At 42.1% G+C, this 23,859-nt stretch overlaps 1 protein-coding gene across 1 annotated transcript in view; it reads right to left on the bottom strand.

The window, feature by feature from the left end:
• Positions 1-2,801: 2,801 nt before the first annotated feature.
• ELOVL2 (ELOVL fatty acid elongase 2) overlaps positions 2,802-23,859 on the bottom strand; it is a 53,050-nt gene continuing 31,992 nt past the window's right edge. Inside the window, exons 4-8 of the mRNA XM_032180825.1 lie at positions 11,978-12,055; positions 10,694-10,865; positions 8,529-8,653; positions 6,277-6,411; positions 2,802-5,585 (exon numbers count right to left, since the gene is read on the bottom strand). Of these exons, the coding sequence (XP_032036716.1) occupies positions 5,460-5,585; positions 6,277-6,411; positions 8,529-8,653; positions 10,694-10,865; positions 11,978-12,055 (636 nt within the window). The 3' untranslated portion in view covers positions 2,802-5,459. The remainder of the gene's footprint in view (positions 5,586-6,276; positions 6,412-8,528; positions 8,654-10,693; positions 10,866-11,977; positions 12,056-23,859) is intronic.

Here is a 23,859-nt window from a genome sequence, read left to right as displayed (position 1 = left end):
GGCTAACTTCAGTGGCAGAAATATTTATTTTTTAATATTTTTACCTCATAATAAATAAACTTGAAAAATGCTTTTAAGTTATTTGGCTGCTTCAGCCTTCACTTGAGCATCAATGACCTTTAGGAAAATACTAGCAGCAACCTGCTATGGAGATCACCAGCAACTTGTAAGAAGTGCTGCAGGGAACCTTGGTGTACAGTATCTGGTCTTCCATGCCAGTCCTTGATGTTTGTGTGGCTAATGCTGATGCCTAACCAAGTGACTTGTGTATCCAAGTCTTTAGGCCTTTCCTGGTTATAGGAGAGGAGCTGCCAGCAGCATGAAGTTCTTGCACTATCTACCCAGAGGAAAGGTAATGCACTGGAAGGACGTTAGAAAAGGTCCTTGCATTTGGGGTATTGCTAGAAGATGACCATGGTAAAACATAATGCTTTTGTTCATTTGTTTCTGTTACAGAATCACAGAATCATCTAGGTTGGAAGAGACCTCCAAGACCACTTAGTCCAACCTCTGACCTAACACTAACAAGTCCTCCACTGAAACATATCACTAAGCTCTACATCTAAATGTCTTTTAAAGACCTCCATGGATGGTGACTCAACCATTTCCCTGGGCAGCCCATTCCAATGCCTAACAACCCTTTCAGTAAAGAAGTTCTTCCTAATATCCAACCTAAACCTCCCATGGCGCAACTTTAGCCTGTTTACCCTTGGCTGTCACCAGGCACATGAGAGAATAGACCAATCCCCACCTCACTACAACCTCCTTTAAGGTACCTGTAGAGAGTGGTAAGCCACTAGCCTCCTCTTTTCCGGACTGAACAGGCGTGTGGCTTGCCTGTTGGGCTGTATGAAGTGCTCCTCCTCTGCCGTTCCCTTGTGGTGGTCCAAACACACTACTGGGTGAGCATGCCCAGCAAGCTTCATCTTCAGCTGGTAAAGTGTGGTTTGGAAATTGCATGTAAACGTAGCACAAGAAAGTCTGTGCGTGCGCGGAGAAAAAGATCTATGTAAGGGCTGCAAAGAGATCAAATGCAAAAAGCCTGCTTTCTCTGAATATAGCTTGAAGCACTGCATGAACATGTAACTGCCTGAAGACCTCCTCAGCCTGTATGTTGGTAGGAGCAGGTTTTAGGCTGGATCCTCTTTGCCACCATCAGCACCAGCTGAGACCTTAGACTTTCTTTCATCCTGCTCCTATGGTTTTATTGAATCTGCTCCAAGGAGAAATAAAATGCATCTTTCAGAAATATATAAATACTTTCTCAAACCTGAAGGGGGAAAAAGAAGTAATAGTTTTATGAGGATATAATTCTAGCATTTTCACATAAAATGAGGATAATATGTTTCCTTTTATTGCCCTAACTGGAATTCAGAGGCTGATCTAGGCCAGGCTCCCACTTCTTGTTCGTTTGAAATAATTTTCCAGGAACGGAGTGTTAGTTAAAAGCCTCTTGTAGTTGCCAAGTCTGCAGAAGAGTCACTGGAAATCCACATGCTTCTTTCTAGGCAGTGTAGACTGTTTAATTTACTCATTTTTTCTTTGGTAGAACTCTGAAGAGGATGTCTTGAAGCCTTTATACAGCAGAAACAGCAGGCACAAGAATAGTGATGCATTTGGTAAGGCAGCCTACGCTGACTGACAGCATTCCCCATCTTGGCACAGAATGGTTAAACCAGGCCCTTCCCCACCACGCTGGTATATTTGGGTGAAGAGGTGGTATTTTTAAAATCACAGCACATCTCAATGATGATGTTCTAAGTATGCCTTCACACCATCATACGCAGCAAAATCTAGAGATGTTTTTCACTGTTTTCACTGTTGTCTGTGGGGTACCACAGAGTACATGAAATTAAGTGTGAACAAAATGAACTGAGAGTCAAGCTTGCTTGGACTAGCAAGTGGGATGCAATAGCCTTCCTCCTGTGCAGTTTAGAAGCTTCTGTCTGTCTAAGATTGCTCTTTTGATGCTCTTATAAAGGATGAATCGAAAGGATCTCTCCAGCTGAAATGTGCAAGGTGAGAGAGAGAGGCCTGGGAACAGGGAGGCAGCAAAGCTACACAGTTTAATTTTTGAGAGTCTGGATTTAATTTGGGGCTGTGTTTTCTCTCTGCTGGGAAAGGCAAATTCAGTGTGAAGTATTTGCATCATCTACTTCATGCATCTGAACCAGGACACAGAGGAATAAAGCTGGGAGCCTACGTTGCCTGTAGAGCCACTGTTAAGAAGTAGGACTGTCTGCAAGGGACAGGGATGTTTAGTCTACCAAAGAAAGGTACCTCAGGTAGGAAGTGTAGAAATCCCATGTCTGCACGCTGTAGGAAACTTTGTCCTATCAACCCAATTATTGTGCACGTAGGTATGAATGTGGGATGCAGAAATACCACCCGCAACTGTGGGCAGAGCACAGCCAACAGTTGTATGAAAACCAAGAGAATATTAACACCACTGTGAGTGCAGGTGGTGTGTGTTTGTGGGAGATTTCTCTTGTTCTGAGTGGAATGTCCTAAAAGCTTTCTGAAAATTTTCAGAAAAAAAGTGATCTCTAGTTACCAGTTCCCAGTAATTCATGCCGTAAACAAAGGGGAGGAGAGACAACCAAATAGTAAAATCTGTTTATTTACAGTGTTATGTATTACAGGAAAATCAGTTTAAAAAGTCAATGCTTCTTTTTCTTCAGAGTTGCAGCATTTTGAAGATGTTAAGACAGATCTGAAGAATTTAAACCATACCTGCTTTGATTCTAGCCTGCCTACCTGGTCTGGATCTGAAAGGTGAGACCATCTTGTATTTTTGTTTCTTTTTTTTTTTTTTTTTTTTCCAAGCCCTTTGAGCTTCAAGTAAGGCATTCATTTATTTTTTAATGAGGTTTCAACAAAACACAATCAATATCTGTGGGTTTGGTTGCCATAGTAAACTTTAACACTTAGCATGCTGACATGGTCTGTGCTGGTAGTCAAACGCATGCTTTGCCATCAAAAAGTTAGGGACTCCACTCAGCCTAAAATCCATGCTTGGACACACAACCGTTTTGTTGTCTGCCTCAGCCAAATGGTTCAACTGGTTGCCTTGCATACTATCTTGTTGCTTCTTCTGATTCCCTCTACATTTATCCCTTCTGGAGGTGTTTCTTGGATCGAGCTGACATCTGCAGAGCTTTGAAGCTCTCCCTTGACTTGGGGCTACGTACAACACCCTCGGTCAAACCCAGTAATTTCTTACAGCTTGTGAGTTTTACTGTATTGACCAGAAAGATCTGCAATATCTCTGGAAGGGCTAGTGAGAACTAGTATATACACCGAGTCTGGGCTTTGTGTCTATTTTTTTGGTTGCTGCCTTCCCTCCTTATCAAATGTTAGATAAAGCGAAACGCTGACCTTCGCAGTGGTCAGCTGAACGAAGAGAGAGCAAATGTGACTGCAGCAGCTAGATGTATGTCTGTGGTGGCGTAAAAGTGTTTGGGTATTGCAGTAATTTTGGTTATCCAGTTCACAATGATGTAGTTTAATGGCCAGGTAGCTCAAGCGTACTGCCCATGCTGCAGCATAGTAAGGGCTTCAGTATTCTGCTGGTGACAAAGGGTTTTGTTCATGCCGTTATGGAGTAGGAACTACAACTGGCTTGAGATGGGTCATCCAATGGGACTTTCAAGCACAAATTCAAATTGCACTCTGACCTGTGCCACTTTTCTCTGTGCCACTTCCTCCTCTTGCTTTTGCAGTCTAGAAACTTCTCTTCTTACCCCTGTATCCATCCTGTACCTTTTCCTCTCTCCCTCTTCTCACTCTCTTTGCAGCTTCTCAGGGTGTTCCTAGCAAGGCTGGCTACCCTGCCTCTTGTCCCAGGACAAATCTCCCTGCCTTTGTGCCTACTGTCTCCAAGAGCCCCTGATGAAAGATCAGCTTGGGAGGTGGAGAAGGATTAGAGGAGCTGGATCTGGGACAGCTTTCTCTCCTCAGGGGTCCCCTGCTGCTGCTTGACCTCTGCTGGCTGTGTGCATGCGGTTCTTCTTCCTCCGTGGGACCCTGCAGGGCAAGGGGAGGGAAAGGACACGGTCCCTTTACAGGGCTGTGTTGGTCTCTCAGGCTTGCTGTGGGTTGGGGTGACTCCAAAGGTGGTTTCATTGAGAGAATACAAGACTGGAAGAGTCCAAAACTACTTCATGATGAAAAAGGCTGTGTTTGCTTTTAGCAGAGACTTTGAAATGGTCTAAGTGAGAAAAGGGAATGGAGTAGATTCCCAAAGCTAACCATGGGGATTCTTAATTTCTGCTTGTAAGTGGGAAGCAAAAGCTAACTGAAGCTGCAGAGATAATGACCGACTTTTGCGTGAGACGCACCATTACAACTACAGGCAGGAAATACCTCTTTGCTTTCCCTGTAGAAGACTGTGCCCCAGTCCCAGTCTCTCCTGTCAGACAGCAGTCTGAATAAGGCCCACCTAGTGCAGAAATCCCTCTATGATGTACTTGGCTTGTTGTGATGTTCACTTTTAAGACTTTCATCATCTTCCTATCTATTAATATTTGGCATGCCAGTTTCCTTCAGATTAACAGTGTTTGTATAGGGTTAACTTTTTGCACATTTACACTCAAAGGATTTATGTTCATTAAGTCGCTGAGCTCCTGTTTCTTCCAAAATCCATTTAGTTACATCTCTTTTAATTTAGGACATCCAAAGAAACTTGCTTTGCTCTGACTGGAGCTCAAAACTCCACATCACTGTGCGATGTCATGTATTCTAAATTTCATATCAGACAGCCTCCAGGTGCCACCTGTCCCAGCCCCCTGACGCAGCAAACTGCTGCCAACCTTTGTGGTGTTTGAGCCAGTTTGCCCACACATAAAGCAAGCAAGCATGGTACCTGTTTGTCTACAAACCCTGGGATTGTGCACCTGGTCTCTGCCTTCTGCTACATGCTTCCTCAGAGCTCCTGCAGGAACAGAGACCTCACTGGTGTCTATGGGAGGGAACATGCTTGGGGAGAATGGCCAGGAAGTGGCAGAGAGGGGTATGGTAATGGAAACAGTATTGTTCTCATCTCTCTTCTTCTGACCTTAACCACAGTTTAGCTGAATGTGCTGGATGCACTGCGAAGACTTGCCTCGAGACATCTCACGTGCATAGAAAGCACTCAGGGTGTTAAGTCTGAAGAGAGTCCTAACCTTTTGAAGGCTTTGAAGGATTTATCCATCAACCATTTTATAAGGCGTTTTTGTGTCAGCATTACTAATCAGAAAGATTTTCTTTTTCGTGTGAGAATGATGTTGGCCTTATTGTTCTGGTGGTGATCTTTGACAGGACAAATAAATCTACTCGTTTTGTTAAAACTTAAATAGCAGTACATTAAGAAGTGTCTGGTACAAAGAACTGATAAATGTAACCAAATAGGTTTTCAGCTAAAGCCTGTACTTCAGTCTTATTCTTTTTAGAAAAAAAAATCATGGGAAATACTATACTTATTGTGCTTTCTTATTCAGGAATCCATTGGCAGCAGTGAAGTAGTCCTTATGGAAACCATTCTTTACTTCTGTTGTGACAGGGGTCTCCTTCACAGCTGTTCTTGAAGGTGCTTTCCGGTATGTCTACAAAAGCAAAATGAAAAGTAACTACTTGGATTTAATTAGTGTTCCCCAAATGCTATTTACGGTTAACTGTAAAATGGTGATGTCTGGTGTTTGTTGATGCAGGTATATATTTGGTTTAGACTTTGTTCAGGGATTTGTATTATTTTTGCTGCTGTGGATGATATTGCCTCCCTAGTATTACTGTAATACTTCTTTGTGTCTAAAGGGGTCCTTTTCACTAGAAGCTGTATGTATGCAGGCAGGCTAGGGCATTCCTTGCTAAAAAAAAAAAAAAAAAAAAAAAAAAAAAAAAAGTTGAATGATGCAAAAACAGAACTGCTTGTTTTTTGCTCTTCCAGGAAGGGAGGAAAACTCAAAGTTGCTAAGCAGAGCAAGTTCAGACCTCCTAGGTCCTGCATGCAGTACCTGACAGGCTACATAAGTGCAGAATTGGGCCCTGGCACAAGAATGCACTTCAGTGCAGTATAGAAGAGCTCAGCTGCAGTGTCACTACTGACTGTATTTTGGAGACACTACTGCATCTATTAGTCTTACTTGACATGTCTATGTGAACACAAACATATTTAGGTACTGAGGTTTGTTGTATATGTTTTGTATGTGGTCTGTGTCAAGACCACTATGCAAAAAGCTTGCTTTCCCTCACCACCCACCATTTTGGATCACCAATCCTTTTGGATAGACTCCTTACCTTAATGTAAAAGTTTACAAAGAGAATGACCAGTGTGGCCATGTAGGAAGACTGGAACATGAGGCAGCCAAATGGAAATCCACATGGCTTCACAGCTGCACTGAGTGTATGCACAATAGTGAGCAGAAACTGGATCTGGAGAAGACAGATCATGCATAAATATTTACTGAGAAAAAAGGGTTGGTACTAGCTAAATCAAATATAACAATGCTACCTAGTTCTGCCCTTTTGAAATTTTGAGTATCCTTGAACACTCTCCCTTTCTGAACCATGTGAATGGAATGAACACTAGTATGTGAATGTGAATGAACACTAGTTTATGACAGCTGAGGGTCTGTTTACTGATTAAACCAGCCCCACTGGCTCTGATGCTCCTGTAATGAATTATAAAGGACAACACATAAAGAAACTCATGTTTCTCCTCTATTGAGTATGTTCAAAATTCTTACGCTCTTGCTAATAGATTTTCATCTCTGATTTATCCCAAGCTTTTTTTAATATGTTGGTGTCCTGGTGTTTGACAGTTTGTTTGACGCATCTCCTAAAAGCCTGTGGTCATTCTGGAACAGAGAAGTGACTTGCAATCTGTTACTACCTCTGCATCACTAGATAGTCTCAAAGAGCAGCATGGCAGCTGCCTTGGTTTCCAACTTGTTTAAACCCCAGAGCTACTTTCCTGAAGGCGGCAGCAAAACCCAATAACAGCAGTAAATAATCAATTAAGCTGGAACACTCTTACTACCTTGGAAAAGAAAAAGAAACAGAAAAATTAAACCTAGACAGTGAAAAGCTAATTTTTGGTAGTTTATCCCAGTGCAGGTGCAAACAGAAATGCCAGGACACTTGCATACATTTATCCAGCGCAAGCACTGGACTTACTAAATGCTGGTGGCCACTGACAGAAGTGATAAAGATTCAGTGTGTAATACAACTTGAATTAAATCTACTTCCTCTATACAAAATCAGACATACAAAAGATTATTTTTTTCTGCTCAGTCCCCCACATTGAAAGCTCTTCCTTCAATGAACAATGAAGTGAATGCATTGTGAGGGTAAGGTTAAAAAGGTGCTCCTGTGACATCTTAAAAAAAACAAACAAAAAACAACACACAAAGGGGTGGGATATTCCTATAAATAAGAGGTTCTAGGCAAATTGTTGGCAAAATGAAAGCTGTTTTAACAGGGGTTGTTACACCTTCTAGGCTGTGTCATGCCAGGTACAGTGTTGCCTCTGTTATTGGGCAGAAACCTGAGAAACTCTGAAGACTCGAGGCAATGGCTTTTCAAGTTTGAACAGAAAAATAGAAATCCCAGGAGTGAGGAGAAGTGTAGTAGGAGGGCACTAGCACTGACAGAGCTAAGATGGGGACAAATTAAGCAAAAAAATGGGGTGGAGAAAGAGGGTTGACAGTATTTTGGACTGCAATACCAGCCAATTCTGCTGTATCTGTCTCTTGCTCACCAGCTGAGGGTGCCCTCAGTCCAGCAAGCTCGGGTGCACTTACATGTAAACAGGGCAGCCTGTTCTAGCTGCAGGGGTGATCCCAGCTCAGATAAGAGGCATTACCTAAAAAACAATTCTGCAGAGGCATTTTTAAGCTCACTGCAAACTCCCAAATGAGATGCACAGGTTGTAAGATTAAAAAAGTGAAGAGAACGCTTTTTTTTTTTTTTCATATCAAGCCTTGCATTTTGTTGATAGCATTTGGCATGACTCTGTTCTTTGTATATGGAAGCTGCTGGAACAGACTTTTAGAAGTCTGCTCTGTCTTGTTGTCTAAGAGCTGTTTATATCATCTTGTGTTTCATAGTTGTACCACAGTTACACTTCTTGTTTGAAGTGACTTATTGATTTTCTTCACTGAACGAGTTTTTCAAACTGTACAGCCATTTAAGTGTGCAGTGTATCTTTTTAACGTTTTACATGGTCGATAGCTTTCACAGCTTTTTAATCAGTAGTCCATTTACCATGATTAAGCAGCATCCATTTTCTACACAGGAGATCAAAACTAATGGAGTTTTACGGACTGCAGAGTTTCTACTGCATTGTAGAAAATAGTTGCAAGCATTATTTCAGTTATTAAATTTTACTGGGCTGTACTAGTGAATTACTGTGCATGATAGCTTTGTTGTAACTGGATTCTAACTGGCTTAATTCTACAAATGACTGTTTGTCTATCGTTTGTTTTGCCCTCTCTGACGTTTCTGAAGGACTTCTGTCCGTTAAAAATGGGAGTAATGTAGATACGTACCAATTGTGCCTGAGTGAGGTATTTCTTCCACCACAAATACTTGCGCATAGAAGGGATGACTGACAGTCCATAATAAGAATACATGAGCACGTGGATAAAGCTATTCAAAGTGGGTCCAAAGAAACCTATGAACATTCAACACAGAAAACATTTTATATCACCAACTGCTAAAAAATTAGAAGATATTGCTGCTAGCAGTGCCTCCTGAATACATTAAGTTTTCACTCTGTGCTGTGGATTACTGCTGCTGCACCCTAGGTGGCACCTGGTCTCCTCTGATGTAGTAGTAAGAGCTTTAGTCAGCCTCTGAATGAAACTTGCTTCATGTGACTTTATTTGAGCATTGCTCTCGCCTTCTTCAGGGGCTCTTCTGCTAGATGCTGATTCACAGAATGATTTCCAGAATGTTGTCGCACCTTGCCGCTCTCATTAGCTGCACTTAGTAAATACTGGATTGAGAGTGAAAGAATTGCCCTCTGTACCTTACAGAGTACTGAGAAGCACCAGCACTAGTCTATCTGATGTATGACCATGTGTTTGATAGCAGTGCTTGACAACAATGAGATGGTCTCACGACTGGTTTTGATTTTTCCGCTGATTTATTACTGAATAATTATTGATTAATTACTGGACTACTGTTTTTCCACGCTGTTAATCATAGTAGCAAAAAATGAGTGCAAAGTGTGGGAATTATTTTCAGACACACAGGTTTGTGTGCTTTCTATTAACTTTGCTCCATTGAGTTTATCCCTCTACAGAAACAGCTTGTAGCTACTGTGAAATCCTTGATCTCTGCTTCTACCTAGAACAGTAATTTACTTGGACTTTGTGCTGGCCAAAACAAGTACGAACAAATGGCAATCCTGCTTTCTGATACCGAAAAATCCCTGCAACAAATTGCCTTACAAAATATTTCTGGGGACCGGGGTGATTCCATTTAACAGCTTAAAGTTAGGAAAACCAATTTTCTTCTCAACTCCGATAACAAAGCTGCGGAAAGCCTCCAGTTGTATGAAGCCCTGGAAAAGTATGTGTTATGAGATACATGAAATAGTTCTCTGCTCTTTCTTGGTATGCAGATACCAAGTGAGCAGCCTGTGGCACTTCCCCACCTCAGTGGGGAAGATGATGGCTATTTCAATAGCTTCTTAGACCCAAGACACTTAGAGATTACTGTTGTGAAACACGGCACCCAAAGTGTGATGAGCCAAGGAAGTCTGATGCTTCTACTACTTCAGTGTGAAAAATAAGATAGTACCCATTAGTTTTGGCTGTCCTGTTCAGAATTCAAGAAATAGTTTTGCTTTTTGCCACGTTTGCTTGAAGGAATGTTGATTTAGTTTGGCCTGCTGTGGGCCCTTAGGTTGATTCTATCACAAGCATAAATTTATGTAAGTTTTAAAGATTAAAGTAACTTTGTAACATAGATAACTTAAAATGTTGTTTGCTATGTAAAGATACGAACTAGTAATTGTTAAAAACAATCCCTGATGTGGGAGAAAACCCTTTTTGTTTACAACAGTTTACAACAGCTGTCTAATGGCACAGCAATCTCATTGGAAAAACAAAACAAAACCAAAATAAAACAATCCCAAAACGAAACTACTTGTATTTTAATTCATGGTTGTGTAAGTGGAGTATCTTGCCAAAGCAGAATATAACAGATTGATGCATATAGGCGTGAAATTTCCTGCTCCAGCAGGGGGATTGGATTAGATGATCTTTCAAGGTCCCTTTCACTCCCTAACATTCTGTGATTCTGTGTGAGATCTGTAAAAATGCTGTTCTGATTGACTTCACTAGGGTCATGATTTCATTCTACCTCTGCTTTTGACGTAGATTTTATATATGATCACTCTTCTGTACCAACCAGGAGCGTTACCCTGTCTAAAAGTGGTTTGAAGAAATGTAAATATAAGAGGTTGTGGCAGCTAAGTGGAAAATCCAGGGCCTAGTGCTCAGGACTTTTTTTCTGCCCTGTACTTCTAACTATGCTTTTAATTTCACTGAGATCTGCAACTGTGCTGCAATTCTGAAAGAGGCTGTGAACCTTAATGGTGCTGTGCTACAGCAGCACAGTGAAGCACTTGCTTTGCATGGTGGTGCAATTCCCCCCAAGCAGCAGGTGATTCACACCCCAGGTGATGAAGTGAACAGAGACTTACTTTGCCCGCAGGGTATCCAGTTCAGGACACACCACCAGATATTAAACATGGTGGCATGGTGATAAACATGGAGGAAGGTGATCTGGCTACTTTTCTTCCTCAGTACGAAGAAGATAGTGTCCATGAATTCAATTACTTTGGAAAAATAATACCACCACAGCACCTTGGCTACCTGTGTGAGCAAGAACAAAGCAGCAGGAGATCAATACCTGTCCATAACAGGGCTTAACTATCGTTACACTTCATTAGTCTTTAAGCACACAATTCCCCCAAAGGCATCAGTGTCCCACTGAAGGAGGAATACAAGCTCTGGCTTCAATTTTATTTCCTCTTTGAAGAGGCAGTGTATAGAAAATTCATCATGTTTTAAAATGGGATTGTCTAAATATATAATTAAATACAGTTTAAGAAAATATAAACTTGAGGATAGGTCTTCTAATTGTTCTGCTTTTTTGAATCAGGGATACAGTTTATTTTAAAGATGATATCATTTGTAGCTTCTTAACGCTGAATAGGTTACACAGGCAGCTTCTTTTTTTAAATAATCCAAGTTTGACACTCAGCTCACTGGAATGTAACTCCTCTAAGGCTGAAATGGTTTATCAGAGCTCAGGATATATCCCAGGGCAGTTAAAAACAGTTATTTAAAATGGAGGAGGGGGGGGAACCTTTTGTTGATGGGAAAAAGCACTTAACTGACCTCTTCTTTGCTAAAACACAGACAGAATTTGAAGGTTGGGGAAAATTGTGTGTTATCCAGTCTTTCAGCCCTTGAGCTCTATTGTTATCTGGAAAACAAGCCTGAAAGGGGGAACGATAAAGGGTTACTACATGGAATTGCTGTGATGCAATAAGGGTTGAAACTAGAGATGAGCCAAGGCAGCAGAATGGCTCTGAAGTTTTCCAACGTTTAGAGTTGAGCTCAAATATATTTCCAGCTAGAGCCCAACATTGCAGGTAATGGATTTTTCTCCTGAGTTCTTAATGGATCCATATTGTCTGTTTTAATAGTCAGGCACCACTCTTTTGACCACAGACCTTGAAATACGTCTTTTAAAAATGCTCCCTGTCACGCTTTCAATGATCAGAATGCCTCTGTACTAAATAAAAAGCCTAACTCTGCTTGTTTGCTACCAGCTATCAGGCCACTCTGATAACACCCTCATGCTAAAGCTGTCCCTGATGGCATCAGTGCACCCGCAGTGCATGTGGAAGTGCTGCACCGCAGCACAGGGAAGGAAGGCTGGCTGTAGGTGCTGGGGCTGAGCTGCTGCTGTGTCTCACCCGGATGTCGGCCGCCCCTGCACTGTGGAGGTTCTGGCACTGCAAGTTGTAGCCTCCTTCCCATGTGGCAAGGATGAGCTGGAACAGAAAACACAGCAATTACATTCATAAACAAAGTAGTTCTCCTTTAGCTGTGTCGTGGTTTAACCCGGCCAGCAGCTAAACACCACGCAGCCGTTTGCTCACCCTCCCCCTCCCTCTCTGGGACGGGGGAGAGAAATGGAAAGTGAAGCCCGTGAGTTGAGATAAAGACAGTTTAATAAGACAGGAAAATAATAATAATAATAATAATAATAATAATACAATGGTGATAATAGTACTACTACTAATAATATGTACAAACAAGTGATGCACAATGCAATTGCTCACCACCCGCTGACCGATGCCCAGCCTAACCCCGAGCAGTCCGGCCCCCTCCCCCCGGCTAGCCACCCCTATATATTGTTTAGCATGACATCAGATGGTATGGAATACCCCTTTGGCTAGTTTGGGTCACCTGTTCTGGGTCTGTCCCCTCCCAGCTCTTACTGCACCCCCAGCCTGCCTGTTGGCAGGACAGAGCGAAAGGCTGAGATGTCCTTGGCTTGGTATAAGCACTGCTCTGCAACAATTAAAACATCGGGGTGTTATCAGCACTCTTCTCATCCTAAGCCAAAGCACAGCATTACACCAGCTACTAGGAAGAAAATTCTGTTCTAACTGAAACCAGGACAAGCTGTTCTGATTTTTTTTTAAATAGCATGAGAACATTGTAGGTTCCCATTAGTTCCATGAACTGATGCTCTTAGACCAGACAACTTGCTAATATCTTCCCCTTTGCAATGGAAAAGGTTTCACATTCTATTGGAAATACACACTGACACGGTGCACCTTTTACATTCCTTTTGCTTTAGAGCCTTCAAGGCATCCACAAATATTTCTTGTTACTTAGTGCAGTGATCCTGCAGCAGAATGAACAGAGCTTCACAGCTCTACTAGTGCAAAACCCTTCCTATCCTTGAGAAAAATCCTCGGTACCAAACAAGCAAAAAAAAAACAAATGTAAATCTAAAGTAGTGCAAGAGGAGAAATATTTCTTTATGCCACATATAGATCACTTTATCCTTTATTTGTAAATGCAGGAAGAAAGAGAAGAGAGCGTGCGTGGTGCTGAGTGGAGAAAATGACAGACACAAAAGTAATTTCTGAGACTTTGTCCATGTCATACTGGGAAGCAGACAAAGCAATGAAATGTCAGTCTACCATGCTGTGATGAAGCAGAAGGTATCTGGAAAGCCATATGGGGGGCTTTTGATGTGGAATGTTTTTATAGTAATGATTACCTAAAGCAACTGGCAGCTCTTTCGGGCAGCATAGTATTTTGCCAATCAACAACACTATGAAGTAGAGTTGAGAGATTTTAAAAGTGACTTCCTTACTTGAATATGTGAAAAGTACTTCTGTGGCCAAGTGGCAGTTCATGTTCTGGGGTCTGCAGAGGGTGCAGCAAGGTATGGTGGGAGAAGTACACTGCAGAGTTACACTGTAAGCAGCATTGCAAGATGCTGTGAGGCATGTGTTGTTTTTGACTCTGGCACTACATTCAGGGGAAGGTGTGTATTGGTGTCTGTACAGACCTTCCCCTCCACTTGAGACTGAAAAAGTCTCCTGTGCTTAACAAAGTGTGACAGACTATATAAAGCAAAGTAGATTTATTCTCAGTGATCATATTGAATTAATTCCTAGAGTAAATACATATTAAGAGCAATAATTTCTTTGGATCTACAGAATTAGCAAATAAGTCAGAATGTATATTATAAATTCAAATTAAAATAACAAAAACCAAACAAACAAAACCAAAGACCTAGAAAGCCAAAGTTCTCTATTACTTTTTCTCTGAATCACATACAATTGTCCCTGTATTTCCAACATATTTAGTGTCTGTCTGCAGCCAAAATAATCAGTGGAGTATCTTTTAGATTGTGTGTGTATATATATATAGAGAGAGATGAAGAGACAATACGTAGGTGTTTTAGATGGCTGCTATCGGAGAACTGAAACAAAACCACTCCTCTGGAGCAGACCCTGTTTCAGTGCATTCATCTACAGAGTGTGTCAGAGGTCACAAAATCAAACAGGATGGGACTGCGGTCCGAAAACAGCGAAAATCCAACAGCAAAACCTGTCTGGAGGTCCCCAAGCAAATGCTCAGTGCAGCTGAGATCACAAAGTGTTTAGCCAAGCGTGTGCTGTGCTTGCAAGCATGCAGGGCTGGAGTTTGCGGACTCCTCTCCCTGCTTAACCTGCAGAGATGCTGAGGAGAAGGGGGTTAAAGCTCCTAGGTATGGCACTTTGTTTCCCTCCCATCTTTCAAAAATCAGCTGAGTGGGAAAGGGTACTTTCCAGTCCCAAATGCATGGGCTTTTTCTGTCCTCTGGGTAGAAGGAGGTGTACAGATCTGTGCCTGTGCTGCAGCTGGCAATATGCAGCAGCTTTAGGAGCAATGTTCAGGGAGATGTTACTGCACAGTTGTTTTTACAGATGGCTCCTCTTGGTGCCTTTCCTGTGTGCTCTCCTGCATTGGATATTCCCTCCAATCAGAAGTGACTAAGAGATCCCTGAGAGACTGCGACTTTTGGAATAGGCAGGTACAGCATTGTTGATGGGCTGTTATTGAAGATTTGCTCTCAACTCTGCCTTGTTGCTTGAGAAATGCTGAAGAAAATGGAGTTGTCATCTTGGCCTTGGCTAGGAGCCAAGCAGCAAGGTCAAGCAGCGTGGGGGTATCAGAAGCTCATTTGGAGTCAGCATTCTGAACTCCATCTGGGAGCTTTGGTAAGATATGGCCTCAAACACAAGCATTAACAGCTCTGCCAGAAACCTCTGTGGACAGTTCTGCAGAGGAAGTAAATGATATTACCTCTTGCTGTTTTGTTATCTGACAGCAACTATGATAGCCTCGCAGCTTTATTGGTGGGAAATGGTAGTAGTGGTACCATCTCTAGCCCTTGTGATTGTAGGGAGTTGAAGCTGTGCCCTCTAAAAATTCAAAATCCTGAAAACAAATAAAGGAGAAAAGATGACTGCCTTTCCCTTCTTGTAAAAAGCAACGTCATGGACTAGAAAGGAACTCTTCCCCTGCTTTTACTGAGGAACTGTAAATTATTATCATAAATGGAGTCTACTGCTTTGTTAAAGTAAGAACGTCCGCAATTTGTTGTGTTCTTATCTGACACAATCTTTTGTAATCTACATTTATGATATAATGTGCCTATATCTTTTATCTTAGGCTTTTAAACAATTCTACCTTGTGAGAGGTATGTAAGTTTAAACAGTACTTTCGATATCTCAGTTTCACTTGGTTCATTCTAATGCATTCTGTAACTGTAAATTTATACCTTTATTATGTTTAAATTGGTAGAATTTGTTCATTTTTCCTTTTCATGCATCTTTGGAAGTCTGTTATTGTGTAGGTTTTTGTTGTTGTTTTTTTCAGGTGGAAACTTTCATTGTGGAAACTTTTTTTTTTTCCCTTTTTTCAATCTTTTTTTTTTGGCATTCCTTAGTAGCTAATTCATTTTCCTCCCATGAAAATATCAAATCTCACAAAACCCTCTGGTATGGTAGCTGAAACATTAAATTACAAAAATTTAATAGAAAAAAAAAAAAGCCATTTGAAATCTTTTGATTTGTCTGCTTTACAAATTTTCTGACTTGTATATGATTACAATAGACTGCTTTTTCAAAAATCTTTTTTTTGTTGTTGTTACAGGTTTGGAAACTTTCCTGCTGGTGCTATATTGAACTGGCTTGCTCACAAGACTGTTTCAAGAATTCCATTCATAGCTCTCAAAAATGAGATGAGAACTCTTAAAGGCTCAGAAACTTAAACAATATATATAATTTCATTTCAGTATCATAGATTTTTAACTTGGCATTTCAAAAATCTGTAATTCATCACACCATGCAAACAGGGAGAAAAATCTGGGGTAAGAATATCACAACCTAGCTGCATTTTTTTTTTTCTTTAATTTGTTCTTCTGTTTGTTCTTCCATGGCCCTATATAAATGCCAGATTTGCAGATCATATCATGTGCCTATTCCCCAGTCATTTCACTTGGCAGAAAAATTCCCTCTGATTTGTATCTGTGTTTCAACAGCCAGCAGCTTAGTGTGAAAATCTATTTTGAGTGTCTTAACCTTGTTCTTTCATGTTGGCTTTTCTGACATGTCAGCTTTCCATAGTAGGTGACTTGTATGCTGTTCATCTCCTTTAGGGAAAACAGGAGAATCCACTTTGAGTTTTGACTACTCTGCTTTGTAAGATACTTTTTAAGATTTCTGGCTAACTCTGTAATAAAAAGTTGGTGGTGAAACTTGGAAGGCAGAGAATGCTTTTTGGCATCTTGGTGATCCCAGAACATGACTTTCATGTTGGCTATCTGTGATGTGGAATGAAAGCAGGTTACCTAATGGTATCAAATGAGCCAGCTGCATATCTGGAACAGAAACTGGTAACCTGACACAAGACATCCAGTTACTAGTGCTCTATTTCTATGATACCAAACTCATACATTACTTTTAGTGGTTCAGTTATGTTCCCTTCCACATGCTGAGCACTCTCATGATGCTACAGAACTTGTGCTATGTTTTATCATGCAGTGATTGTGTAAGTGCAGGATACAATAAAGAGATGAGAGATCCTCTTTCTCCCCCTTAAAAATACAAATTATCTTCCTAGAAAACATTCCTTTGGATGTTTTGCATTCTTGGCAACCTGGCTAATATTAACACATGCATTGTTTGATGCTATTTGGAAAAACGGATCAAAGAATCATAGAATCATAGAATATCCCGAGTTGGAAGGGACCCATAAGGATCATCAAGTCCAACTCTTGGCACCGCGCAGGTCTACCCAAAAGTTTAGACCATGTGACTAAGTGCACAGTCCAATCGCTTTCTAAATTCAGACAGGCTTGGTGCAGTAACTACGTCCCTGGGGAGCCTGTTCCAGTGTGCAACCACCCTCTCGGTGAAGAACCTCTTTCTGATGTCCAGCCTAAACTTCCCCTGCCTCTGCTTAAAACCATTCCCGCAGGTCCTATCACTGGTGTTTACAGAGAATAGGTCACCTGCCTCTCCACTCCCCCTCATAAGGAAGTTGTAGACCGCGATGAGGTCCCCCCTCAGCCTCCTCTTCTCCAGGCTGAACAGGCCCAGTGCCCTCAGCCGCTCCTCATATGTCTTCCCTTCTAGTCCCTTCACCATCTTCGTCGCCCTCCTCTGGACACTCTCCAACAGTTTCATGTCCTTTTTGTACTGTGGTGCCCAGAACTGCACACAGTACTCGAAGTGAGGCTGGACCAGCACAGAGTAGAGAGGGACAATCACCTCCCTTGATGGACTAGCAATGCCGTGCTTGATGCACCCCAGCATACGGATCATGTAAAGAAGAAAATGCTTCCCTGTGAAAAAATTCTGCTAAGTAGCAACATCCTATTCCCTAGCAGACGTTTCGTATTTTGCTGTTGCTCTAGTGTTCTCAATAGATTGCAATCAAATTAAATTAATATTAATTAAATTAATAAATTAATTAAATTAATAAATTATAATTAAATTAATAAATGCTTCTTTACAGAACTAAGAGAGGCTCGAGATTAACTCCCCTGTCCTTATGGGGGACTTCAACTTGCCGGACGTTAACTGGGAGTGCACACCAGCTGACACGAGCAAGTCCAGGAGGTTCATGAAGCACCTAGATGATAACTTCTTGGTGCAGGTGCTAACGGAGCCAACTAGGAAAGGTGCCCCTCCTAGACCTGTTGCTAGAAAACAGAGAGGGTCTGGTGGGAAGATTGTGGTGATTGGTGGCCGCCTCGGTCAGAGCGACCATGAAGTGGTTGAGTTCAAATTTATGGTGACAGAAGGAAAAGTGCCACCAAAACCTCATCCTAGATATGGGAAAGCGGACTTCAGGCTGCTCAGGGAACTAGTCAGCAAGGTCCCCTGGGAACTGCTCTTGAAGGCCTCGATGTCCACCAGTGCTGGTCACTCTTTAAGCGATGCCTCCTAGAAGCACAAGATAAGGCAAATTCCAAAATATCGCAAGTCAGGCAGGCGGGGCAGGGAGGCCGGCGTGGCTAACCAGGAATGTTCTAATGGAGATAGGCGGAAACAGAGAGTGTTTCGCTACTGGAAGGAGGGCCAGGCGTCATGGAAAGAATACAGGGATGCTGTTCGTGTTTGTAGGGAGAAAGTTCGAGTGGCCAAAGCACAGCTAGAGTTGAAGCTGGCTGTGTCTGTGAGAGAAAATAAAAAGGGTTTTTTTAGATATGTAAATGGAAAAAGGAGAACTAAAGAAAACATAGGGCCGCTCCTTGATAGGGAAGGTCTCCTCACAGACGATGACGTAGGCAAAGCAGAGACGCTTAACGCCTTCTTTGCCTCCTGTCTGCAATGCCGATGATGGGCTTCGGGACCCAGGGTGCCCTGAGCTGGAGGACCGGGATGGTGGGGATGACAAACTCCCAACTGACCCTGAACGTGTGCGGGATTTGCTACTCCACCTGGATCCCTACAAGTCCATGGGTCCGGATGGGATTCATCCCGGGTGCTGAAAGAGCTGGCGGATGTCATCGCGGAACCTCTATCAATTATTTTCAACGATCCTGGGAATTTGGAGAGGTCCCGGTAGACTGGAAGCTGGCAAATGTTGTGCCGATTTTCAAGAAGGGTCAGAAAGAAGACCCTAGCAATTACAGGCCTGTCAGTCTCACGTCAGTGCCTGGTAAAATCATGGAGAAGTTGGTTCTCGGACTTATTGAGGCGCACCTGGGGGACAAAGCAGTCATTGGTCCCAGCCAGCATGGGTTTGTGAAGGGTAGGTCCTGCCTAACTAACCTGATTTCCTTTTATGATAAGATCACCCGTATGGTGGACCAAGGGAAACCAGCTGATGTGATTTTTTTGGACTTCGGCAAGGCTTTTGACACGGTTTCCCATAGGATCCTACTGGACAAAATGTCCACCATACAGCTAAATAAAAACATCATACGATGGGTGAGCAATTGGCTAACGGGCAGGGCCCAAAGGGTTATGGTAAATGGGGCTGTGTCAGGCTGGCGGGCGGTCACCAGTGGGGTCCCTCAAGGCTCCATTTTAGGGCCGGTACTTTTCAATATTTTTATAAACGATCTGGATGTAGGAATAGAGGGTATTTTGAGCAAGTTTGCTGATGACACCCAAACTTGGAGGAGTTGTGGACTCAAATGAGGGTGTAAAGGCTTGCAGAGGGATCTGGACAGGTTGGAGAGCTGGGCGATCACCAACCGCATGAAGTTCAATAAGAGCAAGTGCCGGGTCCTGCACCTGGGACGGGGAAACCCTGGCTGCACGTACAGACTGGGCGATGAGACGCTGGAGAGCAGCCTAGAAGAGAGGGATCTGGGAGTCGTGATAGACAGCAAGTTGAATATGAGCCAGCAGTGTGCCCTGGCAGCCAGGAGGGCCAACCGTGTCCTGGGGTGCATCAAGCACGGCATCGCTAGTAGGTCAAGGGAGGTGATTGTCCCGCTCTACTCTGCGCTGGTGCGGCCTCACTTCGAGTACTGTGTGCAGTTCTGGGCACCACAGTATAAAAAGGACATGAAACTGTTGGAGAGTGTCCAGAGGAGGGCTACGAAGATGGTGAAAGGCCTTGAGGGGAAGACGTACGAGGAACGGCTGAGGTCACTGGGCCTGTTCAGCCTGGAGAAGAGGAGGCTGAGGGGGGACCTCATCACAGTCTACAACTTCCTCGCAAGGGGGTGTCAAGAGGCAGGAGACCTTTTCTCCATTAACACCAGTGACAGGACCCGCGGGAACGGGGTTAAGCTGAGGCAGGGGAAATTTAGGCTGGACGTCAGGAGGGGGTTCTTCACAGAGAGGGTGGTTGCACACTGGAACAGGCTCCCCAGGGAAGTGGTCACTGCACCGAGCCTGTCTGAATTTAAGAAAAGATTGGACTGTGAACTTAGGCACATGGTCTGAACTTTTGGGTAGACCTGTGCGGTGTCAAGAGTTGGACTTGATGATCCTTAAGGGTCCCTTCCAACTCAGAATATTCTATGATTCTATGATTCTATGATTGTTACACCAATGAATGACCTTTCCTTATCAAGTATAAAGAGAATGAAGATTCACAATGGTTGCTTCACTACAGCAGTCTAATGCATTTTTTTATTATTTTTACTTTTTTTTTTTTTTTCTTTTCTTTTCTTCTTAATGGGGAATCACATCATCCAGGAATGAGAGCTGGCTCCTCTATGAAATTCCAGGGCCAGCAAGTTCCAGAAGATGGTGCCAAAGCATCTCACCTTGCTCAGCAGCAAGCTAAGCACCAAGAGCCTGAACTTAGGGGCCTGTGTCCTGCTCATTTCAGGCTTTCAGCCTCAGAACCTCACAGCTGCAACCTGTTCCTGCTGTTGTCCTCTAGGCCAGGTAGGCCAGAAAGGAAAGCAGTGTGTTTTTCTGAATGGACATTTACATTTCTACTGAGTGCAATTTCTTTGTGGTCTTTGAGTTGTGGAAAAAGCACTGCGCATGTTGGGTTCTTTCACAGAGAAAATGCCTAGAACAACACGTTGCCCCTGGTCCCAGGCCACGAGAAAGATAGAGGATGAGGCACCAGCACCTCAGAGATGAGTAAGCCTTGTAAAACATTCAGAATATTTTGAGAGTATCCAGAAAGAGGGTTGGTGTTTGCAGACCTCCAGAAAGATCCCCTTTGATTTCTGGTTCATGACTGTAATCTGTAGCTTGATCTGCCTTGATTTTTCCATATCAGAGCTATCCCAAATAGGCACCTGAAACACCTCAATATCAGCGAAACAGTTCAGAAGGGGAAGATAAAACAAATACTTTGAATTACTCTCAAAAGTTCAGAGCAAGAGGATGAGCACTGGTGACAAATTGGAGCAGGTTAGCATTATTACTTATATGGTATTTTATTGTGTTTTTGCTTGCACGCCAGCTCTCAGACCAATGGAGGTCTTGCTAAACTAACTCAGGAGACAAATGTAATGGAAAGAAAGGTCTAACTTGCAGTGCCATGAATCACATATTTTCCTTGACTGTAGGACATTCTTGTTAGCCCTTGTAAATGGCATCTCCTCCCTAGTTTTTTCTACTTCGGCAAAAACAGTCCTAGAAGCAGTAAACTGCAGGTCAGATCCCAAGGAAGAGGAGTCAGAGCAAAGGCTCAGGTCAGTGACTCAGAAAGGCAGTAGGAATTATATTGGTTTTTTTTGCCATTTTTTGAATTTTTTTTTCTTTGTGAATTCACCTCAGAAAATTATTAGTGTCTAGATAGAGAGGCACCTCTCTTTTTAGATCCTGGTCTCACCTTACTTTCCTTTTTCAGGTTTTAAAGAGAGAATTGAGCTCCCTGACTGTAGCACGGCTCAGTTCCAAACATTTGCAAATCTGATTTGTTATCCCCAAGTGACAGAGGATGAAGGCATGCTGCAATGCTACTGGGGGCAATCGCACTTTTATACAATAAGCAAATAGTAGACGATACTATTAATCATTCTTGGTTTATCATTAACTCAATTGTAAAATCATTTATGAACAGTATTAATTGCAGAATATCTGTCTATGTAGGTTGCCCATTTTTAGACAAGCCTCCAAGAACTGTGGTATAATCCCAGATCTTGGATGGATAGCTGAGATGCAGAATAGCCCGTGTTTCCAGATAACTGCTGTTGCATCCTGAAGATCTCAAACTGTAGTCTGGCAACACTATAAACCCTACTGGGAAGCATCTTGAACTAGACTGTTCAGTTTAGGACTGAGGTATTCAAGGAGCCTGGTTGCAATCCTGCCCCTTGGTCAATGCCTCTGTTTTCCCAAATGTAGTGTTAGCTCACGACGTCATCCTGCCAAACAAGAAATGCATGCTGAGTGGGAAATAAGCCCACAAGATTTTTCACAATTATTTTTTTTTTGCTGACTCTCTTTAAGATGCAGCTGAGATTTTTCATAGAGACAGAAACATAAAGGGCCTGCTTTGGGCTATTCCTTGGAAAGGCTCTCTACTGGTCTAGTTAGAGGTCCAATAATTAAAAGTGTAATGGCCCAGAGAAAAGATTGGCTAACACTGTAATACAATGACGGGGTAAGATATCCTGACCTGCAGTGTGTACAGCTGGACTCCATGCAGGGGTTACCTGGGAATGTAACTCTAGCCAGAGTGAGTTCTTACTCAAATAAACTTTTACTTTTGTCCTTACATTTCACTGCTTTGCACTACATTCTCAGTGACCTTTTGCTGTTCAGTTTTTCTATTTCTCACTCCTCTCTTTCTTCAAATGATTGAAAAGTCTACCTGATTTCTTTGGTTTTCTCACTATGTTCCTTTCTTCTTACTCCCCAAGTTTGAGGTTGTACTGCTGTCCTAATTAAAGAAATACTTCAAAGGAAATCTTTGAAGCCACCAGTCCTTATGGGTCCAGAATCATTCCTTGCTTCTCTGGTAAATTTACTTAACTTCTAAACAACCATTTACTACATTTTTTTTTAATACAAAAACAAACAAACAAAACCACAACAACTACAAAAAAACAACAAAAAAACAACAAACAAAAAACAAAACAAAACAAAACAAAAAACAAAACCAAACAAACAAAAACAAACAAACAAACAAACAAAAACAACTCATGTTGAAGTTAATCTATAGATTTTGCTAGCAAAATTCCAGGACAGTGCAAAACTACGATTTTTTGTTTCACTTGCACTTTTAAAACCTTACTTGGACCTGCTGCTACTCAAGCTCTACTTGCTCTATCTTTTGCACTGTTAGGAATTAAATCTTTCTCATTTCAGCCATTATAATAAAATAGAATCAAACAGAATTTAAGTGTTCCTTCTATTTTTGTTTTGTTTCAGTTTCCCACTGTTATCGTAAATTCTGGCATCATATTGACCTTTCTAGTCATTTGTGAGATGTCATCTCAGTTATATCATATAGAGAGATAAAAACGGTGCCTTGTGGCTCTGATTGTACAAGTATTGTGCTTTTGCCCTTCCTTGCTCTATCAGAGGATACAGAGAAGGCAATCCTGGCACTCTTAGGAATCCTCACATCATGTTGGCACCTATGGATCTACTTCCATGTCATTACTGTACTTGAGAATCTTCAGACTTACTGTGGGTTTAAATTTTAGCTCCTAGAAACAGGAAAAGTGGAGGTAAACTTGATGTTTTTTGTTTGTTTGTTTGTTTTTGCACACTGTGCAAAGTATAAGAATTATCTTCTGACTTCAGTAAACAGCTTAATGCACTGGGCTTGCAATACCTGTACAGTTCTGCTCTTTCTCTTTGGCACCCAGCAGGAACCTCCGACTTTTGCTCTGGATTGATGGGTCACTCATGCAAGTCCTGCTTCCCCACATGGATATGGTTTCTTGTTTACAGTTCTCAAGTCATATGGATTTGTAATAATTCTGTGAAGCTAGCTGGGGATACAAACACTTGAGATACCATGCCACCTGTATACTAATGTATGCTAATGTATGCTAACACACATCTCTAGATCTCCTTTTTAATATGACTGTTGGTGCCGTTGTCCTGTTTTTCTTAGTGTCTGATCAACACAAGGACTTGGATGAGAGCTTGATGACTAGCTAAAATTTAATTTAAATAGGGCAGAGGTGATACTTACTGCTGGGGAAAGCAACTTAAGACCCTGGTAGAGATTATGTCTTTTCCTGTTAATGACAAAGAGTAGTATCACATGAGTAATTCCTTAATTCAGAGATCAGCATTGGTCTGCTTTGTTTCAAAGTTTAATTAAGTATGAAAGTTATGAGGATCTCATCCTGTGGTAAACTTCAATACCTTATCTGGGCCTCTGGTGCCTCACA

The sequence above is a fragment of the Aythya fuligula genome, chromosome 2 (genome assembly GCF_009819795.1).
Source record: "Aythya fuligula isolate bAytFul2 chromosome 2, bAytFul2.pri, whole genome shotgun sequence".
Lineage (NCBI taxonomy): Eukaryota > Metazoa > Chordata > Aves > Anseriformes > Anatidae > Aythya > Aythya fuligula.
This window is presented reverse-complemented; position numbering and strand designations above follow the sequence as displayed.